Genomic DNA, 24191 nt, shown 5'->3' with positions numbered 1-24191 from the left:
CGCTCTCCGGCCGGCGTTCCTGTACACTTTCCCTACTCCCACTTCATCCTTGCACAGGCTGCCCGCACTCTGCGTCTGGAGACGCGTCTATGGCCAGTACCGAGTCCGCTCAGGATCCCCCGAAGGAAGAAGTCAGTCGCGATGCCGCCTTCGCGGAAACCAAGTCAAGTGATGTGCCCGGAATTAGCGGAACGGGCGACACCCCCGGAGCGGCCAAGGGCTTAGCAGAACGCTCTCGAGACCCCAGTCCGTCCTCCTCAGTGGCCTCTGGACTTTCTTTTTCCAGGGGTGGTACGCATGGGTCTCCTTCTGTGAGCTCCTCAAATGCGCCCCCTTTGAGCATGCCGCATCCCAAGAAATTCAGTCATGTCAATATCAACAAAAAGTTCTTGGAGAAGACCTCTTCTGCTTCTACCCCTCCCCACGCCTCATCGGCTTCCCCAGTGCCAAGGGCCACGAACGCGACTCGTGCGTATTTTGGTTTTTTCTGGGACAGTGTGCTTATGCGTCCCGTAGAGAAACCTGCGTCGCAAACCACCACCCCTCATCCTCGACTTGTAACCGCGAAATTGACGGCAACGCCGCAGCCCAGCAGCGCAGGATGGTCGCGTCCTCCTTCAGCCGTTTCTTCTACCGCTCCGACTCCTTTACCGACGCAAGGATCAAGGTTGACAACAGGTCCGACGACTACCTCTGGTGTTGCGCCAGTCCCTCCCCCCGGCGGTAAAGTCATCCACCCACTGTTGCGTAGTAATCAAGATGTCCTATCGGCGAAGAGGGACTTGTCATCGAAGCCTGTTTGGGGAAATACAAGAGGCAATGGCTCTTCAGCTTCAGGTCCGGATGGCGTTGAGTCTGAATTCCCCACCGCCGCTGAAGTTGCCCAAGGTGCGTGTTTCATTTTGATGTACTACCGCAGCAAATGTGGAGAAGTTTGCATTAGGCCGTACAAAGAAGCCTATAGACAACAAAGACTCACAAGACTCGACGACTGCCCAGAAGCAGGCCTCTGTGACGGCAGAGGATACATTCCGTGGAGTACATCTGGATCCAAACGCCCACCATTGGGATGAGGTCAGTGCATACAATTCATTTGTCTACGATGTCTCATGCGAGTGCGATAGATGGAAGAAGACGATGACAACTTTTTGGATGGTGTGATCGAGTTCGGTGATGGACGCCAGTATACAGTTCAACCCACAGGAGCCACCCGTCCGACTACACCTCCAAGAGGCCATTCGTCATTACCGCCACTTCAGACAGACGCACCGTCTTCGCAAGGAGTCACAGACCAGCCTGTGAGTAAGGAAGAGCGTTTCGCAGACGACTTCGACAGAAGTTGGCCTCGCTCTCACCCAGGAGTCATCCGAGTTCCCAGCAGCTCTCGTGACCATCGATCCAACGGCAGCGTTGTATCTCCATCGTCAACTTCAGCGCAGTCCCCACAGGATGCGTCAAGGGTGCTCTTCAATGAGCGCTCTAACCGTCTCGAGCCGTATTCTCAGGCAAGACACTCCCCACAGGGACCTCCCTCGCATCCCACCCGCAGAGGTAGCAGATCAGAGCACCCTATCTTACCGTCTGAAATCCGACGGGATGCGCCTCCACACACGCAACCACAGGGCGTGCAGCTACTTCAGAAGACGCAGAATGGTGCACCACACTCTGACATCTCTCGTACACCTGGCGACCATTCTTTGTCTCCAGACAACTCTCGATTCCGTGATCGGCCACCACGACGGGATCTACCCTGGCAAACCGATGGTTCATCCACGCATGATTCCAGTCGTCCAGGATCATTTGGTTCACACCCCTCTGGTCGTCCGACTCGAGACATATCCTCTGACGATCGACGCCGCTCAACAATGGGTCCGCCGCCTCTTCCGTTGGGTGATGATCATCGCCGACAGCTTCCCCCCCACTTCTCTGCTCCTGGGGCAAGACATGTACCTCCGCCACGCCAAGAATCTGAGCTCTCTCTTCGTTCCCCCCTCCCTTCATTCACTTCCGTGCCTCTTCCAGCGGAGCCTCCGTCGCCATCTGCAAGTACCCAGGTGGCGCGATCGCCAGTTGTGCCTTCTCCCTTACTTCCGGTAGCAGACGAAGAAGAGGTTCGCAAAGCCGCGATGCATAGTGCGGCTGAACGCGCACGATTGAGACGCCAACAGGAGGAGGAAGAGCGGCAGAAGGCACAGGAACGAGCGAAGAAGAAGGCACAGGAGATTGAGGAGCGGATGAAATCACTAGATGAGCAGGCTCAGGAGCGTGAAAAGGAGGAAGCCGAGAAGCGGAAGACAGAAGTCCAGGTGCGTTGAGCGACGTGTGTGCCAGACAATGCGACTGACGCTTGGCAGGTTCTCGGAATCATCGAGGAAGCTGTGTCGTCTGCATCACTTTCTGGCAAGAACTCTGACGGGGACAGCGGAGCTCAGCGTCATCATCCGCCCATGGGTCGGACACCATCATCGACAGGTACAAGTCGCACATTTCCACCGCGTAGGACATCCCTCAATGCGCCTGCGGCAGCTCCAAGCCCGTCATCGGATGGAGACACTTGGCGTCGCAAGCAGCCTCTACCTCCGGTCCAGCCTCCAGTGCCCCAACCACAGGCACCGGCACCACCTGTCATGTCCCCCAGTGTGCTCGCACACACCGATCTAGGAGTAAAGGAAGGCGAGGATGTTGACGTCGTGGATTTCGCGGACCTCGGCAAGCTAGTGGAATCTCAGACCTCGCCGGAACCGCTTACCACCAACCACCATGTTCGTCCCCCAAGAGCTGTAGCCGCTGATTTCTTCGAGCCTCCCGCATCGCAACGCCCTCCCCCTCCTTCATCAAAGGCTGACGAAGGCCCTTGGAGAAGACGTCCTTCACTAGGCCAGGTATCCGCTTCGCTTCCCGAGAAGCCTGCGTTGCCGCCAGGAGACGATACGCAATCCCCCGTGGACAGTCCTCATCGTCCAGGAGCTCGGAGGCCCTCTGTGACGTATGCTCCTGGGGAAGAACACCATCGCAGGGTGTCAGGTCAGTTTCAGAACGGCACTGTCAAAGTTCCACTCGGCCAGCACTATCGGGAGGCTCCCATGGCCGCCTTGGACGACACGATGGCTCGCATCAAGGGTGCTTTGGACGGCGCTCGCACACATCCATCCGCGGAGGCTCCCAAAGAAGCTCTGAAGCCTGCGAAGTGGCTCCCTCCTGCTCTCCGTCAGAAATCTGCCCAGGATCTCCCGCAGCCCACGGAGGTGTTCGACGTAACGGTCACCCAGCCTCCGAAGTCGCCGAAACCGGCATGGAACGCCTTTATTGTCAAGGCTCCTCCCGTGACACGCCCAGTTGCCCCGCCCCTGAAAACTGGACTGGTTTGGCCTCGAGGGCAACGGTTCATGCGGTTGGAGCCCTGCACATGGGACCAGCTCAACCGTCGTGACATTACGTCCAACGAGCTTGTTTTCAACAGACCCAAGTACTCCCAGGGCCAGCCGAAGTACTTTGTGTCAATACCTCGGCGTCCTCCCGTCCGTCGCACCCCTCCCAGCCAGACACCTTCCTCCCCCGTCGTAAACTTGCCTACCACACCTCCGCGGCTGCGCACTGCGAACACCAAGGAAACTACAGGTCCAAGCTGGCGAAAAGCGCCCACCTCTCCTTCGGCGTCGTGGCGACCCGCTCCTGCTTCCAAGGGCACTTCGGAAGATGGTCTCGATACAGTGAGCCGGTCGCCCCCTCCGGAGACACCTTCGTCGAAGATCAGCCTCAACGGGACCGAACCTCAAGTGGGCTCTGAAACGTTGTCGAAAGTGCCCGTGATACCATTGTATCAAACTGTCAAAGCGGACTCTGCAGTGGGCCAATTCGCGGCTAGCAGCGAGGCGCAAGGTGGATCGAAGCTTGGGCTGGAAATGCTACCTCCACCCGCTGTGCCTTCTGTTCTTGAAGTTTCTCCGGCTGATTCAAAAGTGGAGAAACACACACCTGTTGTACGTACCCGACCTCGAAATTTTTCTGTCACTCGTACTCATCATTATTTTCTGCTACAGAACAGTGTGGCTACTCCGACTCAGTCACAGACGTCCTTGTGGTCCAAGTCGCCGCGAGCTTTTGCATTGAAGGAGTCACCGTCAAGAGCACCGGATCCAGAGCACCTCAAGGCCGTTTGGTCGACTACACCCGAGAAGGCTCAGAACCAGCCAATCAACTCGTTGAAGAGCATTGCAGACGACCTTACGGGCGTCCCGTTTATCATCCAGGACGTTAAGACGGGCGAAGGAGCGACTCCACCGCCCCCAGGTTCCGGGCCTTGGACGAGAATGTCGGCATACGAAGTCACTCGTGCCTTCCAACAAGTGCCCACCTCTTCTTCCTCTACACAGCGGCCAACAGCACCTTCGGTCGGTGCCTCGGCCTTAACAGTTTCAAATACGAACGGATCTGCCCCTCGCCCTCCAGAGTTCTCCTTCTCTCCGCCTCCGATGGGACCGAACGTCCGTTCTATGTATCCCGGCTACTCCCCTATGGTGACCCATGCCCCAATGTACACCCAGTCGAGCCCAATCCCCCGCCCTATGGTCATCAACGGCGCCGCGCCGCCCTACCCGCACGCACAACCCGTTTGGGTACCCGCCATACCCGGACCCGGACCTCCGCTTCCCCAATCCGCGGGACTCATGCGCTCGCCCTACCCAACACAGCTCATGCCGTACCCCTCCGCGGGCGGCGCTATGCCCATGTACGCCTCGCACATGCCCGGCATGCAGAACCACGCCCACCCCCCTCCACAAAACGGCGTCCAAGGCCGCCCGCCAGGCATGCCGCTCGTGAGCCCGGTGATGCAACCGATGCAGCCCGCGATGCCCTCAATATACGCCGGAAGCCCCGTGCTCGTGCCCACGCCTCCCGTGATGGCCCCTGGCCAGTATCCGGGGCAGGTGAACCGCGCGCCGCCGATGCGCTCGCCGTATGAGCAAAATACGCCGCAGCTACCGCCACCACACATGGCGCCCCAGATGCGCCTTGGGCAGCCGCCGGCGAACGGCTTCCACCCACCCCCGATGCCTTCCAACTACGCTGGGCGGTCACCTTGGTAATTGGGGGAGCTTGCCTTTGCTATCGACGCTCGACCGGGGGACAAGGACGCGCGCACGCGCGGGACATTAGGCATTTGTTGTACCGCACACTCCACCGCCAGAGACGAGTCTTTGCTACACCGTATTCTACTTGTTCTGATTTGTTGTCTTTGAGTACTTTTCGTCTAATTATACCGTGCCCGGGATCGCGCGTTGCCGCTCAATCTCCGGTCATAATTATCTGCTCATTGAATACATCTAGTCGAACAGCCCGGTCCAGTAGAGTAGTCTACGAGAGATCAAATTAGACAGCATACTTGACGGCGTTGTGTGCCGCCTCGTCGAGGTCGTCGAATGCAATGATCTTGAGGCCGGAGGTACGTATCATCCTGGAAATCTACTGTCAGCCATCGCGGAAGGAGAGATATGATACAACACGTACTCCTTCGCCTCGGCTTCCTTGGTACCCTTCAGACGGACGATGAGAGGAACGGTCAGGGAGAGCTCCTTCGCGGCATTGATGACGCCCTCCGCGATGTAGTCGCAGCGCATGATACCACCGAAGATGTTGATGAAGATGCTCTTAACCTTCGGGTCGGCGAGCAGGATCTCAAACGCCTTCTTGACAGTCTCGGGGGTGGCGCCTCTGTAATACGCTTGTGAGCGCGGCTACTAGGGCAAAAGAAGTAACCTCTCACCCTCCAACGTCAAGGAAGTTCGCGGGGTTACCGCCGTGAAGGGCGAGGACGTCCATGGTGGCCATAGCGAGACCGGCACCGTTGACAAGGCACCCAATGCTACCGTCGAGCTTGATGAAGTTGAGGTCGTATTTCTGCGCCTCAACCTCAGAAGGCTCCTCCTGGGTGATGTCGCGAAGCGAGAAAACATCACTTTGGCGGAAGCTCGCGTTGTCGTCGAAGCCGAACTTGGCGTCCATACTTCACCGCGCGGATGAGGACATGGGCACGTAGGGAGAACTGCGTGGCGACATACCAAAGAACATGGCCGTCAGCGGTCTCGCCCATGGGGTTGATCTCAATCTGGGTGGCGTCCTTGTCCTTGAAGATCTTGTAGAGGTTGATGAAGATATCCGCAGCTTCACCCTGCGCACCCTCACCCTTGAAGCCCAGCTTCTTCGCAATGCCCAGCGCCTGCTCCTTGCTGAGGCCCTTGTCGAAGTCAATGGGGGTCGTGATGATCGCGCTGGGGTCTTTCGCCGCAACCTCCTCGATGTTCATACCGCCCTGAGCAGACGCGACGAGTACGGGACCACCCGCACCACGATCGTTTAGGACCGCGACGTAGTACTCGTGCGAGGGATCACGACGCTCGGCGAGCATGACCTAAACGAGCCACGTGCGTCAGCCTAGCGGCGCTGGGGGAGACAACGAAGGCGTACAGCGTTGCAGACGCGACCGGCAGCACCGGTCTGCTTGGTGATGAGCTTCGCGCCGAGCATCTTGCTCGCGAAGTCCTTAGCTTGCTCAGGCCTACGCGCGGGACGCCGAACTCAGATGACGACGCTCAGAAGGGAAGCGTGGCGAGACTCACAACTGCACGATGTGCACACCACCCTGAAGACCATTGTCGAAGTGGCCCTTGCCACGACCACCCGCGAGAACCTGCGCCTTGATAACGCATCCTGTTGAGCCTGGGGAACGGTCAAAGTGGTGAACGCGCTAGAAAGCGGAGGGCACGCACTGAACTGCTTCGCGACCTCGAACGCCTCCTCTGGTGTCTTCGCAGCAATGCTCTTGGGGGTGGGTATACCGTACTAGCCGATGAACGCGTCGTGTGTGAGCGCAAGGCGAGAAGGAGTGCGCGAGCAGAACGAGCATACCGAGTTGAGCAAGTTGACTGATTGGTATTCGTGGATGGAGAGGAAGCGCCTCTGACCCGCAGACGCGACCTGGGGTGGAAGTCAGTCGCGCGCAGAGCGAGACAGCGGGGCGACGTACGCGGGCCAAAGAGCCGGCTTTCCTGAGCGATGCGAGCATGAGGGGCGGGAGGGGGGGTCTGAGTGCTGGCAGCGCGAGGGCGGTGAAGTTAACGTCGTGATTCCGCGGTGCTTAGTCAGCAGCCCACCGGCATTCGTGCGCGCGGAACGCCGTCAGGATCTCCACCCAGGACGACGACGACGAAGGGCCTGGCGGTGGCCTTTCGGTCTCTTCGCCGCACAGGGCCGCACCGTGCGGCCGTGATTGCGGAGCAGTTCTGGGAAACGAAATCCTCGCTTTGAGTTCGGGCAGCTTATGTATGGGCCGCTCGAAATTGTGCGGAGGAACACCTCTCCCCCCTCCCATGTAGTTCTTATCACCGCAATGGATCTTCTCGCCCCATCTGCTGATCCTGCTTGTCCTCTTCCTCGATTCCGCCATGTTTCCTGCTCCCGAGTCCGACACGCCTCGTGGGATCGGGCCCAGATCCAGCCTCGCAGCTGACGCACCTGCACTCCGCATGCACTCCGTCTCCATGCCTGGCCACAGTGGTGGAGTTCCTCTCGCCTTCCGACATCCATGTCTTCCCCCACCGCATCTCCTCACTCGGCTGCCGTTTCTCATCTTGATGTCGCCTCTAAAGATGAGCCCGTCGCGCTAGGCCGTTTGCTCGAAGTCTCTACTGCGATCTTGCGTCAAGCCGTCGACCTCGTGGACAACAGCTTGACATCCGACGAGCAGCTCACGACGCACTCCAACTACATTCCAGGCTCTACAATCGGTGTGTGTTATCTATCTTCGTGTGCATGCGCCCATTCAGCGGAAACTATCCAGGGAAGCATCTCAGGCACGCAAGAGATCATTTCGCCCTCCTACTAGATGTGATCTCCGAGCCCGCCCCTCATGTCTTGAATTACGACAAAAGGTCGCGAAACACCCCCATGGAGACCAGTCGGACCGCAGCTCGAGAGACTTTGAATGATTGTATCGCAAGGCTGCAGGAGGTGGTACCGCAGGCGAGGATGGGGCAACCAATCACCCTCCATGCTGTTACTCCTTACCCGCAGGTCATGGGAACCACATTTGGCAGAGAGGTACGCTATTTTAGGCTTTTGGCAGTTGAACACGTACTGAGCTCTCTCTCTCTAGCTTTGGTTCGCGGGGCTTCATGCCATTCATCATTGGAGTATGGTGAGTTGTTTACGTAGGGGATCAACAGTAAAGTTTGGCAGCCTTATGAACACCTACGTAGGTGCGAGTGATTGCAGGAGAACTTGTGAATGGAGATTTTCTGCGTATATGTTCCCTGTATGTTCATTTGCTTTACAGGGCATCCAGATGGAGGAGTCGTTTGGTTTCGCGCCCTCAACATTGGTACATATGGAGTCGAAGGCGAAAATATGAACGAGTGGTGCCGCCAACTGTCTGCAGCTAGACCTCATGTCACCGTTGCTTTTGCTGTCCGTTAGGTTTCTGTCGTCACTGTGTAGTCCTGTTGTCTAGATGTCATTGAGTGAACGGATGGCAGATGGTGCCGAAGGCGCCCTAAACTGATCGGGCGGGAGTACTATCGCAAGCTGTACATGTGGCGCGGGGGCGGAGATTTCGCAGCTTGATCCCGTACCGACTCCGAGTGTCCGCCTCCTCAAAATACCCTTGCCTAGTCTCAGCCATGCCTCCGGAAATGACCCCAATAGACGGGGAGGGGCAGAAGAAGCGCGTGGCACGTGTTGCCTCATCCAAGTGCTTAGGTGTATTGGATGCTAACTTAGACACCACTATAGTGTTACTTCTTCGACTCGGACATCGGTGGCTTCCACTATGGCCCCGGACATCCGTTAGTCGCGTATCTGCACCATTTTTCTCGTTGACTGAGGTGTTGTCACGCAGGATGAAACCCACACGTATACGGATGTGCCATTCACTGGTCATGAACTATGGCCTATACAAACGCATGGAGATCTTCGTACGCACCCTCGCCGGCTCAACATGCACACATAGACTCACACCTGCCTCGGATTCATGTAGCGCGCGAAACCCGCCACTAAGCGCGAAATGACGCAGTTCCATTCCGATGAATATGTCGACTTCCTCAGCAAGATCTCACCGTCAAACATGAACTCTTTCATCAAAGAGCAGCACAAATGTGACCACTCATCTTTGCGCTATTCTGGTTTCAGTACTGACATATGTTCTCTGCGTCTTAGACAACGTCGGTGATGATTGTCCTGTGTTTGATGGTCTCTTCGACTATTGTGCAATCTCGGCCGGCGGTTCTATGGGTGAGCTGAAGAACCTACCTGTGCGCTCTGATGTGGCATTGACAGATCATATAGAGGGTGCTGCGCGTCTAAGTAGAGACAAATGCGATATTGCGGTGAATTGGGCCGGTGGACTACATCATGCTAAGAAGAGTGAAGCAAGCGGCTTTTGTTATGTCAACGGTATGCTCTTTACTTCTCGCGTCGGAGCTTACGAGGTGACCTGCCCGACAGACATAGTCCTTGGAATTCTCGAGCTCTTGAGGTAACTATATGCGCGTGTCGCTATCATCATTCAACCTCTGACACAGTTTGTGCCAAGGTATCACACTCGCGTTCTGTACATTGATATCGACGTGCACCATGGCGATGGGGTGGAGGAAGCGTTCTACACGACAGATCGTGTGATGACCGTCAGCTTCCACAAGTACGGCGAGTATTTCCCCGGCACTGGTGAGCTGCGTGTGGGTACCACTCTTCTGAACACGGCGAAAAGCTACTGAAGCTGGTCACAGGACGTTGGTATCGGCAAAGGGAAACACTACGCTCTCAACTTTCCCCTCCGAGATGGTATCACCAATGAGAACTACAAGAACACGTTCGAACCTGTGAGTAGCTGTGCCATTTGCGCGCGAGTAGACACCGATTTTGCACCATCCAGGTCATTCGGGGTGTTATGGAGTCGTTTGACCCCGGGGCGGTTGTGCTCCAATGCGGTACCGATTCGTTATCTGGTGACAAATTGGGATGCTTCAATCTTTCTATGAGAGGTAGTGTTCATCCCTTCACCTTGGCTGTCACTCAACTCACGCGTCCACTTAGGACATGCGAACTGCGTGCAATTTGTGAAGTCGTTCAACAAGCCGCTGCTGCTGCTAGGGGGCGGGGGTTACACCATGCGAAACGTCAGTCGTGCTTGGGCATATGAAACCGGTCTCGCCGCTGGTGTAGAGCTAGGAAAAGGTGCGGTCGGAGCCGCTCGGATCCTCTCGTGCCACTGATAGACAGGGTTTTGCGACAGAGATTCCGATGAACGAGTACTATGAATACTTCGGTCCAGACTACGAGCTGGACGTGAAATCATCCAATATGGACGATCTGAACTCTCCAGAATACCTGGAACGCGTCCGGGGCATTGTTCTGGACCACCTGCGTCAGATCGGTGGGCCTCCCAGCGTCCAAATGACAGGTACGCTTTTCGCTCGCTCATCTCCGTCTTGATCGCCTCGCCTCTAATATCAGCGTGGGCGCCCAGACATCCCTCGTCTGCCAGTCGACGACATGGTCGAGGACGATCCCGACGAGGATATGGTCGACCCGAATCAGCGCCGTCCGATGCGGCTCCTCGACTCCCGGAGGCAGGCCGACGGCGAGCTGTCAGACTCGGACGACGAGGGCGAGGGTGGCCGGCGCAATCACGCGAGCAACAAGGACGCTGACTCTGCCCCTGCGACCGGGCGGCGGTTCGGCGCCGCCGTCGGGATCATGAGCACGGGCACCACGCACGGCGTCGGTCCCAGCGGTGCGCCGTCTGCGCCTGCTGCGGGGGCTGCCGCACCGACGAGCGCGGGGCCTGCCGAGCAGTCGGACATGGACGTCGACGACGGGGTCCCTCTGGCCCAGATCGCGGCGAAAGCAAAGGCCACAGCCCAGGCCGCGATGAACAAGACGAATGGAAGCGCGGCGGGGGCCTCGGCGGAGTCCTGATCATGCGCTCACGGACAAAATAGCTATCGAGTTACCGCCTTGAGTGTTGTAATCCTGTCGTTCGCTATCATCTTGTGATACTGTTTTCTCGTTGCGTACGGAATACATTGGGCCATATATCTGTATTCACTCCGCCGAATGCGCTGTTCCGACTTCGGGCGGCGACTTGGGAGTTGTCACGTGCGAACACCTGACTCACGACGCGTCGTGCGTGTGGTCAGCCTCTCGGATCTCCACCTCCTCCTTACCCCACCACTACATACCCGCATCTTTACCACCTGCACAAACTCGACGTCTGCCATGTCTGACCAGCCTGTTGCGTCAAGCTCGCGCTGCACTACGCCGCCTCCCAATCCGCCAAGTAATATCAGCCTCACACCAGAACAGGTTAAGCGGATAGAGCTCAATAGGCTGAAGGGTGAGCACAGCAATGAATCTTCGGGACACCACGCCCTTACGAATGGACTTCCAGCCAAGGCGAGGCAGCGCGAGCGTGAAGAGCAAGCTTCGTCGTCGTCGTCCGTCAATGCGAATGGCAAGCGACCGCTCGGCGTCATACCTGCGACGTCCACTTCTCCCACCGGTCCCAAAGCCCCTGCTAAGCTGAAGAGAGACTCGCGCTTCGGCAAATACTTCGAGTATGATCTTTCGAAGATGGTCAACTCGAAGGGTGGTTTCCTAGTCGAGGATGGCAAGGAAGTAGACGAGGAGTTGTTGACGAAGGAGAAGGAGAGGGAGCGACAGAGAGCAGTGCAGAACGCAGAACCTCGTATGTACCCCACTCCACTGCATTGCGCCCACGTCTGACAGCATCCCAGCAATGTGGCTTGACCCGGAGCTTAACCCACGGTGTAAAGAATGCAACACCATGGATATTGATCAGACTTTCCGCAAGGTCTTCGGCTGTCTCGTATGCAACAAGTGCAAGAACGAGAAGCCCGAGAAGTACAGCCTCCTGACCAAGACAGAATGCAAAGAGGACTATCTCTTGACTGACCGTAAGTCTATGTTGCCCAGTCCGGAAGCCTAGCTCACGTCGTCGACAGCGGAATTACGAGACCAAGAGGTCATGCCGCATCTTCTGAAGGCGAATCCACACAAGTCCACGTTCGCCAACATGATGCTCTTCCTCCGATACCAAGTCGAGGAGTTCGCGTGGAAGAAGTGGGGCTCGCCTGAGGCCCTCGACGCCGAATGGCAGAAACGCGTGAACGAGAAGAAAAAGAAAAAGAACAAAAAGTTCGAGAATGGCCTGAAGGAGCTGCGGCGGAGAACGAGAGAGACGGTGTGGCAGAAGCGAAAGGACCAGGAGCACAAGCATATGTATGGTCCTACAGAGAAGGGGTCGGACGGTGTTAGTAGACAGATTTGCCATATGTGCGGGTTCTCGGTAGACATCGAGGAGTTCTAGATTAATTGGTGTCATGTGTTTTCCTTGCGTCCCTCCACTCGCGCTGCGGCTTGCTCAGCGTTCAGTCTTGCCTACAATTCTGTCGCGACGATCACCATACAATATGGCCGAGACCGAGGTCCGTTCACGGCGTCGTCCGGGACCGGTAGTCCCAATAGCCGGGTGCTAGTTCAGCGGCCACTACCTCCACGGTCATAAGGTTGCGTCACAGACCATTAACCTAGCACGTCCCCGCATTCTGCTGCTACTCTCAAGCTCCGGCAATCCTCTAGCTTTCGGTTCTTCACCTGGGTTCTCGTACATCCCACCGGCTACCCTACGGTCCAACTCTCGCCCAGTCGGCATGGCTCTCAACATATACGGGATGGCAGAGCAAATCACGGACGCCTTGGAGGTGGAACAGCTGGATGTGAGTCTATTCAGGTCCAAGACCTTGCGCCTGCCCGCGAACGCGCGCGGAGTCTTCGGAGGACAGGTCATTTCTCAAGCACTCGTCTCCGCGACGCAGTGCGTAGACTCCGCGTACAGTCTGCACGTACGTCCTCCTTTCTTCGCGCTGCATCCCACACCCTTGACCAAACCCCCCACCTTCGCCAGTCGCTCCATGTAAGCGCGTTTGAGCCTTCGCGACCACATGGCCTTCCGCTCAAGCGTCCCAGTGCTACTTCCTCCTCAGCGCGTCCGAGACCGTCCCCATCCTCTACCATGTCGACCGCATCCGCGATGGCCGCTCCTACGTCACGCGCGGCGTGCGCGCCGTCCAACGTGGCCGGACGGTCTTCATGATGCTCTGCTCCTTCCACCTCCCGGAGCCGCGGCAGCCCGTCTTCCGGTGGCCCATGCCGGCGGACGTGCCCCCGCCCGACCAGTGCGAGAGCGCGGAGACAATGTACGAGAAGCAGCTGGCGGAAGCGACCACGGAGAAGACCAAAGCCTTCATCCGCTCTATGCTCGCGGTAGGCGTACTCGGGTGCTATGTGCCGCGTCCTTTATGCTGACTTCGCGCGCAGGAACGCGCTCGCAGTCCCATCGAGGTCAGGCTGGCGGGGGTCAGGAACGAGGGTCTGCCGATGTACATGTACTGGCATAAGATCAAGGACCGGGAAACCTCCATGAAGTATGACCCGGCCTTCCAGAAGGTACATCCGCGTCACTGCTTTGTGTCGCTGCTCGACTCACCTGGCCTGTAGTGCATTCTGAGCTATATATCCGACGCGATGTTGTGAGTGAACCTCTGCACGAGCTCTGATGGTTCCTCGCTGACTTCGAGTGCAGCCTCGGAGGCGGGCGTCGCGCATTGGCTTATGTGAACGAAGGTGGCAAGGGCCCTACGAAACCTACCATGCAGGTGTGGACATCCGTGTATGCTTCATACAAGGCATCTCTAACAAGTGTACCGCTCAGACATCTCTGGACCACAACATCAGCTTTTACGAGTGAGGACGATTTTCACAAGTGGTCGCCGAGTGCTTGAGTGCTTACTTGCTGCAGCGATAATCTGGACTGTGGCGACTGGCTACTCTATGTGGTATGTCGCAATCAACCCCTGGCCTTTTCTTCCCGGCTGAAAACCACGTCAGATCGTTAGTGAAGTGGCTTATAGTGGTCGGACCAACGTGCATGGTCGTGTAAGTGGCACATCCACTCATCGTCGCAAAGTACCCGACATTGACAGTGTCACAGATGTACAGCCCATCGGGTTCGCTGATCGCAGTGTGCAATCAGGAGGGTCTCTTGCGAGTCGACCCCAATGAGCTTACGAAGGCGAAGCCTGGTGCGAAGCTTTGACAAAGGTGCTTGACACGGCATGTGGATTGCATACTGGTGACATACAACATACTGTACCAAGATAAGAATAGTACTCCACGGCATGACGATCCGACCACACAGTTGCTGAAGCCGAACGCTCATACACTCGCGCGAGGGTGGGAGATGCGGGGAATATGTGGGGCGATAGATTGCGTTAGAATACACTACCCGCATTTGCGTGCTTTTCAAGCGTGACAGAGAGCGTGGCGAGACATCGAGCAACCGTGAAGGCTATGCTGCGTGGAGAGCGAGTAGGACAACGGAAGCAGAAACTAAAGGGAACCCCTTAGTTCTTCCGACGGTACGAGCTCCCTGCAAGAGTGGGCGTATCAGCATAGGAACGGCGATGTCACGACGAAGCGAACGTACCCTCCGTCAGTCTTGCCTTACCACCAGTGGGCTGGCAAAGAACGCTGCCGCACGCGGCGCACAGGACAACAGTCTGGGCGTGCGAGAAGACGGTTGTGATGGCAAAGCAACCTGGGGATTTGGGGTCGCATGAGGGGATGGAACGTATCGGCGGAGCACAATCCACGCACCCGGGCACTTGACGTCCATGAAGTAGGAGTTGGGGGACTGCACAAGACGCTTGAGCTTGTGGCTGCGCTTCTCGTGCTCCGCGGAGGGGTTGAGGAGGTCGATGGCGAGAGGCTGGAGGGCGCGGGAGAGGGGCGGGAGATCAGCACTCCATCCTCGACGTGTACACAGCGCAAGACTACGCGATGTTATGCTCACCATTTTGACGAGGAAAGAGGGGCTTTGATGGACTTGAAATCAGCGACGGAGGGAGGATGCCTTTTGCGCGACGCGGAGGTCGACTTGCGTGGATGGAGGGACAAAATAAGGTTCAGTCGGCAGCGCCGGAATAGCTGTCGGGGCTTCAAATTTTCATGCCTGGGTGGCTGAATGGGCGTCTATGGCCCACGGCGGCCCCGCGGCACGACTCACGACTGCTGCCAGCCAACCCACGTCGTCCTCACAGTCATACCTAGTCTCGTTCCCACGACCCTCTGTTCCAGAGGGTCTGGTGCATTTCGTCTCGCTTAGGGGGGTCCGTGACGCGGGTCACCAGTTGATGGATTGGTCAGCTTAGTCATTTGAAGGATCTCGATCGTTCTGTAACGCTGCTGCAAGAGGACTGCTGGACACCTCCCCCCAGACCCCGGGGTTCTGGACTTTGCGATGCTGAGCACTTTTTGTCTTGAGGATATAATGACAGCTATGCTCAGTGTCATTGTCCCTTCCAAGAACAAACATGATACTCATATATTATATGTAGATGTCTGCTACAAAGCCAAGTTGGTACAGTGGCATGAATGCCTAGCATGTGGTTTTTATTTGGTTGGGTGCAGGGTTCTATTCCCTGTGTAGCCATTTTTGCACTTTTAAGTTTTGCCTCCCACAACATCCCATTGTGGTGTTGTGAGGGGCACCCGCTAAATCTAATTACTATTTGCAGTAGAATAAAATGCTTGTAGAACAAACACCCAGGTTGGGCACGGCTTCGTAGATGTGGGGTGCAAAAATGGATAGTGACGGGATTGAACCCTGGCACCAAAAAAGCGCACACCAATGTCAATACCACTGTGCCACCCAGCCTTTGCTCAGTATCTCCCTCTGTAGTATATAACTACAGTGTTTACTCTGGAAGCGATGACCCCCGCCAGAAGTTAGTGCTGGTGGACAATGCAAGTGGGGAAGTTGTCGGGGAGCTGCTGAACTGGGTGAGCATCAAGGAGGACCGCTCCGCGTGAGTGCACCTATCATAGACGAGGACAGCCAGTCTGCGCGGGTGATGCTAGGGCTGCCCGAGAACGTCTATGACACGTACACAGGCCTCGCCGACTTCGGCGAGTTGACCTTGTACCCTCCCATTCAAAGCCCTCCAATCTCACGCTCAACGGCCACAACACGCAGCCAAAACTCTTGAAGGCCGCCATTCTTGGCGGAATCTGACCGCACTTCGCGCGCGTGCGCCTCCCCAAGTCCACGATTAAGTTCGACAGCGTTCAGGCCGCGGGCACAGTGCGCGTGCATGGACCGCGCGGAGGGGACGGACGCGCGAGAGCTCAGATAGACGCGCAGAGCTCTCGCTCTGGCGCTGCGTCACAGCTGGTCACCCTCATGCCGGATCCGGACGTCGGGGGAAATCGGAGTGACGCTAAAAGTCACGGACCGACATCCCGAGCCCGAAGTGCACCAGACGTTCTACAAGCACTCCCAACGCGCGCCTGCCCCGTCCCCGTGAGAAATTTCAACTTTTGCATGGTTCTCATTCAGTCCCGATTCAGTATTCCCTCCATCCTCCATCACAATCCCATTCCCAATTCGGTATCCCCTCCCATTTCTATTATATAATCACTGCGTAGGGGCAGGCGCGCGTTGGGTGTGCTTGTAGAGCGTCTGGAGCCGAGACTAAGTCATACCGACAAACCGCAGGCAGAGTCACCGAGAGTCGAGGGAGGAAGTGAGTGCTCTCGCCTCGGGCCAGTTGCTGCCGGCCCCCGGTGCTGGCTGTGTCTTTACATGCTTGGCGAGGAGACATGGGGTTGTGAAGGGGCCTACCCGCCGATATGGGACGTGCCCATATGTCCACTGCGGCGAGCGGTTGGCCAAGCGGACGCGCTGCGTCCGTGTCTTCGCGGTCAGGGGATATCGGAAGCTGGGAATAGAAGGACGAGCGTGACGAGCGTGCGGTGAGTTATTGTGTATGGGTTATGCAAACATTGCGCATCAGCTTCGGACGGGTGGCGCAAATAGACGGAGCGGAGGACAATGAGCTCGGGCTGTCCAGGACGTAAATGCGGAGGTGGGCACACCCACGGGTCTGGGGCCGGCCTCGCCCCGCAATTGTTCTCCATCGAGCGCGAGCGCCTGGCCACGTGCGGTGTGAAACGCGCGACCGCTGGGGCCTTGTCCCCGGTTTAGGCAACTGTTGAGGATCGCTTTTGTTGCCTCTCGGCCTTTTGTTCTTCGCTTCGCTACCCTTCACTCCCCATTGTCCTCCAGAGCGCCCTCTATGCCCGCCCCATACTATAAGACTCCCGTTCAATCTGGCTTAGTGTTTCCTCACCCCGGACTTGGTTCCACCAGCCTCTCTCACATTCCCTTCCGGACCAGCTCTTGTTAGGTGAGTTCCATCCGAGCCTCCCTCCCCTCTGCCAACTCTAATTGGTCTGCCCTTCAGACTCTCCCTTCGGTCGTTCTCCACTCGGACTCAACTGCTACACGCCCCACGACCACGTTCATCGTCCCATCAGCATCCTCTCGATCTCCTTCGCGTCTCATTCAGCGAGCACACCTCCGCATTCCTATCGCAGGTCGATCACAGCTCTCACGACTCATTGCATCCATCGCATCTCTCCACCAGCAACTATCTCCAATCCTTTAATCCCCACATCCTTTATCGACATGGCCGCTTCCAACGTTGCTTTTGGCTCCCTCTCCGCCGCCCTCGCTCAGGCCATCGCCTACCTCACTCGTCCCCTCGCTACTCGCTTCTCCCCTCTCACCGTGGTCAAGCTGCAGCACGCGCTCGAGGCCAACCTCACTGCGCACTTCGCTCCCTCGTGGAACCCCGCCGAGCCCCTCCGCGGCTCTGGCCGTCGCTGCCTTAGCCTCACGCCCTCCGGCCTCCCTCCCCGCACCCTCTACAACGCTTGCAAGGCGGCCGGCGTTGAGTGGTCCGAGTGGATCGCCCTTCTCGGCAACATCGAGTTCGACCTCTTCGTCGACCCCGGTTGCGTCTCCATTCGCTTCGGCAGCTGGGGCACCGGCAGGGTCGGCAAGTTCTTCACCGTCTGGTCTGAGGACACCGTCAGCAAGGCCGAGCAGAAGGAGAACGTGGCTATCAAGGAGGCGCGCCTTGAGGCCGAGCTCCGCGCTCAGGCTGCCGCCCGCGCCGCGCCGATCCCGGTCTGCAAGCCGATGAAGACCTACGCGCAGCAGCTGCTCGAGTTCGACCAGGATGACGAGGAGCTCTTCGCGCTCATCGCTGACGAGATCCGCGAGCCGACCTGGCTCACTCCCGTCCTCTGCGAGTTCCCCGCCGTCCCAGCCCCGAGCGTTCATCCACGTCCTCGCCCATGTCCACGATCTCTTCGCATTCCCGCTCGAGCTCCTTCAGCTCCGGCTCCGGCTTCTCCTTCTCCTCCGTAGACTCCGCCTCGTCCTACACTTCCTCGTCCACGGTCTCGCAATCGTCCTGCGCGGCTTCCCCCGCGGACGAGCGTCCCCAGGTCAAGCTCTCCCGCCGCGAGCGCGCCCGCCAGGCGCGCGTCTTCGTCGACGCGACCAAGACGGCGGTGACCAACTACGACGGCGGCAAGACCACCGTCCTCACCGGCGGCGTCATGCTCGGCGGTGGCGCGAAGCCCAAAGCCGTCCCCACCGCGGCCGCGGCGCCCAAGAAGGCGAGCCTCACCGGCGGCTGGCGCTCCTTCGCCCCCCGCGCCTAAGCGCGCTTTTTCTACATCCATTTCGGCTTCGAATCTTGCTCTGGACGAGATCCACGACCGCGCCATGCCTCAGCCATGCCGCGAACACGTTCCTCACGAAAACCCCACGAAAAGCATCAAGGTCGCTCGCACGCATCATTCGCGCATACCCTATCCTATACCTCCCCGGCGCCACGCGCCCTATTCGCCCTCCCGCTCTGTTTCCATCCATTGCTGGTCGAATGTGTAGCATGAACTCTCCGCTGTGTCGAACACTGGACACTAGGCATATCTATATCGCTAGCCTTTTGTAATATCCCCCCTTTCTACCTTCACCTGTCTCCATATTCCCTGGTCCGGCATCTGCTGTATATTCGTATTTCTGTGTAGCTCTGCTATCCGTCGTCGCTGTAGTCCTAACAAGGCTGGTTTTGGAACCCCACTATCCTTCATCTTGTCCGCCTCTCAATGTTTCCACTGCGACCGCGCTGCAACAACTCAGTGCACCGCCTCATACACAAAATGGTCCTCGCGCGCGCGCAAGGTGACGTCTGCGGTGCACGGTGGGGCCCTCAGGCCGCGGGCCTCGGTGCGCTAACACTGCAGCCCTGGGCCATCCGGTCAAGAGGAGCTCACTTCACAGTCCGATACCGCCGTGCTGACAGGTCGCACGGGGGCCACCCAAGTGGTGAAATGGCGTACGCAACGTACGTCCGTCGTCGACGGGCGACGCTCCGCTTCCGGTAGCAGTCGGAGCAGGATAGCCCCCGCCGGCGCATCGATGGCACTCGACCATTCAGACAGTTGGGGCATGGCCGCGAGGCGATCGGTCCACAGCCCACTGCACCGATACACTGGTGGACTGGATTCTTGCTCCGCGATATTGCTGGGGCACGCGGGCCCAATTGCGAAGGCGGGAGGGCGGGCTGCGAGAGCCTCGTGGGGACCCCATACTCCACCGCAGGCAGAAAGCTGGAGGAGGACGTGGGTGAGCTAGTGCGCACCTGGGAGCCCCAAGACGCCCCCGGGCGACCCACCCGAACATGAGAAGCTGCCGGGTGCGGAGGATGACGACATATATGCGCCTCGATTGCTCGCGGTGGTGTTTCCACGTGGATACGAGGGAGTTGGTGGCTAATGCCATCATCCTCCCTCCCCCGCCGGTGCTCTACTATATATGCCTCCGTTCCCCTGTCTCTCGTCCTCATAACGCCCTGCCATGCGATCGCCTCCCACTGCGCACCTACTACTTCATCCTAGCAGCACCATGACCGCGCTTTACGACCCACAATCCGTCGAGGCCCGCAAGGCCCGCTACTCTCGCGAGCTTGCGGCGTACACTCTACGCCAGTGGGACATGGCCCAGCAGGCGGGCAACGAGGGGACGCCACCGCTCGGCGAGCCCGCCGACGCGCGGAGGACGGTCGCGGTCGACTTCGGCGCCTCGCGACTCGGACAGGACCGCGAGGCTGCGTCAGGGTACGTGCTCGCTTCTCGCCATGGTCTTGGCCATCCCTGACGCAGCTTGTAGGTATTCATGCTCACGACTATGCGCAAGGCCCGCACCGGCAGGCTAGCGGGGAAGAACCACCATTGCGGCAGGAAAGGCTTGAGAGAGTATCGTAAGCAACCCCACGCCTCAATGTGAACGTAACTGACCTATTTTATCCAGAGGCGAATGTCCTTGTTGAGCGCAACCCTTGGAAGTTCCCGAGTTTTCATCCATTTATATCGCGTTATTTTCACCCTCACGAACGTTAGACGGGTCTCCACATCTGTATTATATTAGTAGGCACACTTTGTACATATACCATCGCTTCTGCGCTGCTTGAAGAACCCGAGCTTCGTTTCTCAGCGCGATCATGCACCGAGTGACATCATCAGCGAGCCATCGCCGTGTGGAGTCTAGAGCTACGGCTCTCCTTCGGCCAACGACAATTTATTATGAGCGTCACATAGCCTACATGCATGCGAAGTATACTTACCACTCCACTGTCGTTTCCTTCCATCACGGATGCATGGGATGGGCGTCATGGCCGGAGCAAATTTGCGCCCGACCTGCGCGGCGTGTTGAGATTATCGAAGCTACCGGTCGAACACACGTCCGAAATTGCATTCACCGTTTCCGTAGGCAGAGAGAAGAGAGCGCATTGACCGCTAGGCGGAGGGGGACGCACGCCGGAATGCCCAATGGCTCCAATGACGTCTGTGCGGCTCGGGGACATGGCACTGCGTGATCGTCAAGTCGGAACCATGAATCGACGACGAAAGAGAACGAACCTGGAATGTGCAGCGTCCATGAAGATGACGGTCTCGAAGAGTCGAAGGCTGCTGCTGCGAGAAGCTGGGGAAAGAAATCAATCGGACGCGGCTCACTCGCCCCCAAGGCGCCAAGAGCCAAGACCCCGGGCGCAGGTGTCGATCGCTGTGCACGTGATCGGCGCGATCGGGAGATAGCGACGACGCGGCGCAATCCCCAAGCCTTTGCGCACCCTGTCCGTCGCTTTTCCGTCCGCCCACTCAATCCCCACCTCGTCCCCGACGCTCCTGCACAAAACCCCGCGCGAGTCCGAGCGCGACCTCTCCTTCCCGCTACCCCGCCATCCATCGCCTCTCAGTCGTCATGCTCCGCGCAGGTCCCTCGCAGGCGAGACAACTCTCGACCCGCCTCCACCGCGCCCTCGCGACCCACGCCGTCGCGCCGTCGCCGCCCCCAACTCGGCACACTTGGAAGCGGGGCGAGATCCAGGGCATATTCGACACGCCCCTCATGGAGCTCGTGTTTCGCGCCGCCTCCGTGCACAGGCAGTACCACGATCCGAGCAAGATCCAGCTCTGCACGCTCATGAACATCAAGAGTGAGTCTGGGCCCGCTCTCCTCCCCCTGCGTCGTCGCTTTGGGACTCATTGCGATTTGCCTCACACTCCGCGCCAGCCGGAGGCTGCTCTGAGGACTGTAGGTCGCCCCGCCCAGGTCCGCACCACGTCCCCCGTCTTAACCCCGGCGTCCGCCCGTAGGTTCGTACTGTTCGCAGTCGTCGCGCTACTCGACCCCGACCGTCGCATCGCGCCTGCTCGACATCGAACCCGTGCTTGAGGCGCGCGCAAAGCCAAGGCGAACGGGAGCACGCGCTTCTGCATGGGTGCCGCCTGGCGCGACCTCTCGGGCCGTAAACGCGGCTTCGAGCGGATTCTCACCATGGTTAGCGAGATCCGCGGGATGGGCATGGAGGTCTGCACCACGCTCGGGATGCTTTCGCCTGAACAGGCGCGTCAGCTGAAACAAGCGTAAGCATCGCCCTGGCCTGTGTTCTTTTCAAAGCTTGGGTGACTGACACCTGCTTCCCTCGCGCGCCGCCGCCCTGGCGCTCCGCAGTGGCCTGACCGCATACAACCACAACCTGGACACCTCGCGCGAGTTCTATCCGGAGGTGCATCGGCTCATCTTTGACCCGTGGTGTCTCCCGTGTCTGACTGGAAGGCGGTCTCTAGGTCATCACCACGCGTTCGTACGATGAGCGGCTGGACACCATTTCTGCTGTCCGAGACGCGGGCATCAGTGTATGCTCCGGGGGGATTCTTGGCTTGGGAGAAACCGATAAGGACCGCGTCGCGCTCATTTGGGAGATGTCCAAGTGCGTGACCGAGTGTGGTGGACGAAATGGGCGCTAATGGCCGGCGTTACAGGATGCCAGAGCACCCGGAGTCTTTCCCGGTAAACGCGCTGGTTCCCATCGAGGGGACGCCGCTGGAGAAGAACGAGGCACGTAGGGGCATGTTGGTCCTCGTGAGCGATGCTAACAATGGGTCGTCACACAGCCCGTGCCATACCATACCATTCTTCGGACGATTTCGACCGCCCGGATCGTCCTGCCGGGCACGATCATCCGTCTGGCCGCTGGACGGCAGACGCTGGACGAGACACAACAGGCCATGTGTTTCATGGCTGGCGCCAACGCGGTGTTCACTGGGAGCAGATGCTCACGACGCCTTGTGAGTACGGCATATCGTCAGGGTTGGGGTGACGCTGAGGATGTGCGGACCGAAACAGGCTCGCCATGGGACGAGGACAAGGCGCTGATGGGCCGCTGGGGATTGGAGGGCATGGGCAGCTTTGAGCAGGTGGGCGTGGCGCGGAAGGAAGGAGCGCGCCTGGAGATACGCGGGGAGGAGGAAACCGCGTCCTCGGAGCCTTCCAAGGAAGCCCAGACTAGCGTCTGACGGCGGCCGGTTGGTTAGGGCGACTGCGGCGGGGGCGCCAGATGCGGCCATGAACCTCATCAATGAACAGTGGTGGCAGACACGGGGCAGAAAGCCACGCCGCCCAGAGAGCACGGCGGCGAGGGAGCGGGACCGTGCCCAGCGGGGATGGGGTGTACGAGTAGCGTACGTGTTAGGATAAATTAGACAACGGACGGGAGATTTGCGTAGAGATCTGGGCTAGCTCCATCTCGATTGGATCCCGCGACGTCTGTCCCGGCTCCGTTCTCGGTCGTTCGTGCTCGTCCAAACCACTTGGCCCACAGGCGCCCACCGTCCCAATCGGGCGACGGACGCTGTGTGACGGCGGCGGGCCCGCGGGTGCCAGCGAGCGACGGCTTTGCTCTGCGTTCTGTGCCTGCATCTCGACGCCATGCTCTCCCCTCGCTTTGTCCGTCGAGGCCGCCCCATCCCCGACTCGAAATTTGCGTGCCGAGGCCCGGAGAGGCGGGGCGGGGCGGGGGTGCTCACGAGGAGGAAATTTCCTGGATCTGGGCCGCCGAAGGGACGGTGACTGGGAGCCAACGGAGCCCGTGAAAGAAGGGAGTACGGCCGCGTTCGCGCCCCGAGCCGCAGCCCTGGGCCTGCCTCCTCGCCTCCTCGTCTCATCGCCTCCCGGGCTCGTGCGTCCGCCGAGGAGCTTCGACCACGATTGCGACGACCTCGGAGGCTGGCCGAGCGGCGCCTCCGTGGCGAGACGGGTCCAAATTCGAGTGAGTGTCCTCGATCGCGCTCCCGATCTCGCCGCTGGCTGAGGACGCCCCCAGGGCCGCGCGGGCCACCCTCGCTTGCCCTGCCCCCCTCGGGCCTCGTCGCTGCCGGCGGGAGGCTGCCGTCGCGCAAACCGCAAAAATTAAGCGAGCACAGCCTTCGCGGACGGCCGTTCGTGGCCAGTGCGGGGCGGAGGAGAAGGGCGTCGGACGGGCACGCACCTCCCCCCCAGCGAGGCGCCGCGACGGCGGCACATTGTTCAACGCGCCCTCATCACGCCCGGGCCATCGCGGACAGCCTACGTCGAGAAGGCCCGAGCGGTCACGTCCATCGGACGCAGCTGTCGCCCCGAGCTCCTCCCGTCCGCGCGGGCGGCTCGCGGCGGACCCACCGCGACGGAGGACGGGCAGCTCTTCGGCCCACCCGCCCGCCCCCAGCCACCTCCCCGCGCCGGCGGCAGCGGGGCACATGCCTTTGCGCGCGTTTTCGTCTCCAACGCCTGCCCGAGCGAGGTGCAGTGATTATAAGCGCGGCGCTTCGTTCCCCAGCGGTCTACAACCCCCACCCCCCAATGGCGCTCGACCTGCACGCCC

The 24191-nt window shown here is 59.0% G+C and overlaps 9 protein-coding genes across 9 annotated transcripts; 7 read left to right on the top strand and 2 right to left on the bottom strand.

The window, feature by feature from the left end:
- Window positions 1-89: 89 nt before the first annotated feature.
- Window positions 90-5087, top strand: BXZ73DRAFT_91688 (uncharacterized protein; the record flags this gene model as incomplete). The annotated part of the gene is made up of 13 exons (XM_048026072.1): window positions 90-468; window positions 517-888; window positions 944-1074; window positions 1125-2306; window positions 2355-3436; window positions 3461-3518; window positions 3543-3658; window positions 3712-3776; window positions 3847-3980; window positions 4041-4346; window positions 4374-4517; window positions 4545-4817; window positions 4845-5087. The coding sequence occupies 13 exons, from the start codon at window positions 90-92 to the stop codon at window positions 5085-5087; spliced, it is 4485 nt and encodes a 1494-aa protein (XP_047874958.1).
- Window positions 5088-5370: 283 nt separating this feature from the next.
- Window positions 5371-7063, bottom strand: BXZ73DRAFT_104252 (succinate-CoA ligase; the record flags this gene model as incomplete). The annotated part of the gene is made up of 9 exons (XM_048015823.1): window positions 5371-5455; window positions 5509-5712; window positions 5765-6004; window positions 6060-6409; window positions 6466-6556; window positions 6618-6717; window positions 6768-6840; window positions 6907-6975; window positions 7025-7063. 9 exons carry the CDS (start codon window positions 7061-7063, stop codon window positions 5371-5373), a joined length of 1251 nt encoding a protein of 416 aa, XP_047874957.1.
- Window positions 7064-7582: 519 nt separating this feature from the next.
- On the top strand, window positions 7583-8407 carry BXZ73DRAFT_51534 (uncharacterized protein; the record flags this gene model as incomplete). The annotated part of the gene is made up of 5 exons (XM_048020647.1): window positions 7583-7784; window positions 7838-8097; window positions 8153-8194; window positions 8256-8279; window positions 8333-8407. The coding sequence occupies 5 exons, from the start codon at window positions 7583-7585 to the stop codon at window positions 8405-8407; spliced, it is 603 nt and encodes a 200-aa protein (XP_047874956.1).
- A 268-nt stretch (window positions 8408-8675) lies between these two features.
- Window positions 8676-10971, top strand: BXZ73DRAFT_91685 (histone deacetylase; the record flags this gene model as incomplete). Its single annotated transcript, XM_048026071.1, has 13 exons — window positions 8676-8726; window positions 8788-8840; window positions 8894-8969; window positions 9032-9149; window positions 9211-9285; window positions 9340-9447; window positions 9499-9529; window positions 9587-9728; window positions 9780-9872; window positions 9926-10034; window positions 10087-10227; window positions 10286-10453; window positions 10520-10971. 13 exons carry the CDS (start codon window positions 8676-8678, stop codon window positions 10969-10971), a joined length of 1617 nt encoding a protein of 538 aa, XP_047874955.1.
- Window positions 10972-11271: 300 nt separating this feature from the next.
- On the top strand, window positions 11272-14170 carry BXZ73DRAFT_51577 (thioesterase-like superfamily-domain-containing protein; the record flags this gene model as incomplete). The annotated part of the gene is made up of 13 exons (XM_048020658.1): window positions 11272-11389; window positions 11444-11740; window positions 11790-11969; window positions 12018-12361; window positions 12756-12921; window positions 13034-13338; window positions 13393-13521; window positions 13573-13604; window positions 13658-13730; window positions 13787-13818; window positions 13874-13910; window positions 13963-14010; window positions 14066-14170. The coding sequence occupies 13 exons, from the start codon at window positions 11272-11274 to the stop codon at window positions 14168-14170; spliced, it is 1866 nt and encodes a 621-aa protein (XP_047874954.1).
- A 307-nt stretch (window positions 14171-14477) lies between these two features.
- Window positions 14478-14851, bottom strand: BXZ73DRAFT_17437 (40S ribosomal protein S27; the record flags this gene model as incomplete). Its single annotated transcript, XM_048017549.1, has 3 exons — window positions 14478-14499; window positions 14557-14671; window positions 14731-14851. Coding segments are annotated over 3 exons (258 nt in total), but the record flags the coding sequence as incomplete, so codon positions are not given.
- Window positions 14852-17602: 2751 nt separating this feature from the next.
- On the top strand, window positions 17603-18648 carry BXZ73DRAFT_91683 (uncharacterized protein; the record flags this gene model as incomplete). The annotated part of the gene is made up of 2 exons (XM_048026070.1): window positions 17603-18220; window positions 18256-18648. The coding sequence occupies 2 exons, from the start codon at window positions 17603-17605 to the stop codon at window positions 18646-18648; spliced, it is 1011 nt and encodes a 336-aa protein (XP_047874952.1).
- A 1246-nt stretch (window positions 18649-19894) lies between these two features.
- On the top strand, window positions 19895-20204 carry BXZ73DRAFT_104246 (uncharacterized protein; the record flags this gene model as incomplete). The annotated part of the gene is made up of 2 exons (XM_048015822.1): window positions 19895-20106; window positions 20186-20204. The coding sequence occupies 2 exons, from the start codon at window positions 19895-19897 to the stop codon at window positions 20202-20204; spliced, it is 231 nt and encodes a 76-aa protein (XP_047874951.1).
- Window positions 20205-21250: 1046 nt separating this feature from the next.
- BXZ73DRAFT_91682 (biotin synthase) lies at window positions 21251-22848 on the top strand (the record flags this gene model as incomplete). The annotated part of the gene is made up of 9 exons (XM_048026069.1): window positions 21251-21485; window positions 21563-21583; window positions 21646-21716; window positions 21743-21915; window positions 22004-22058; window positions 22120-22262; window positions 22315-22390; window positions 22447-22620; window positions 22642-22848. The coding sequence occupies 9 exons, from the start codon at window positions 21251-21253 to the stop codon at window positions 22846-22848; spliced, it is 1155 nt and encodes a 384-aa protein (XP_047874950.1).
- Window positions 22849-24191: the final 1343 nt, after the last annotated feature.

Source organism: Epithele typhae, assembly GCF_022376455.1.
Source record: "Epithele typhae strain CBS 203.58 chromosome Unknown BXZ73scaffold_49, whole genome shotgun sequence".
Lineage (NCBI taxonomy): Eukaryota > Fungi > Basidiomycota > Agaricomycetes > Polyporales > Epitheliaceae > Epithele > Epithele typhae.
Note: the sequence above shows the minus strand (reverse complement) of the source record. Positions and strands in the feature narration are given on the sequence as shown.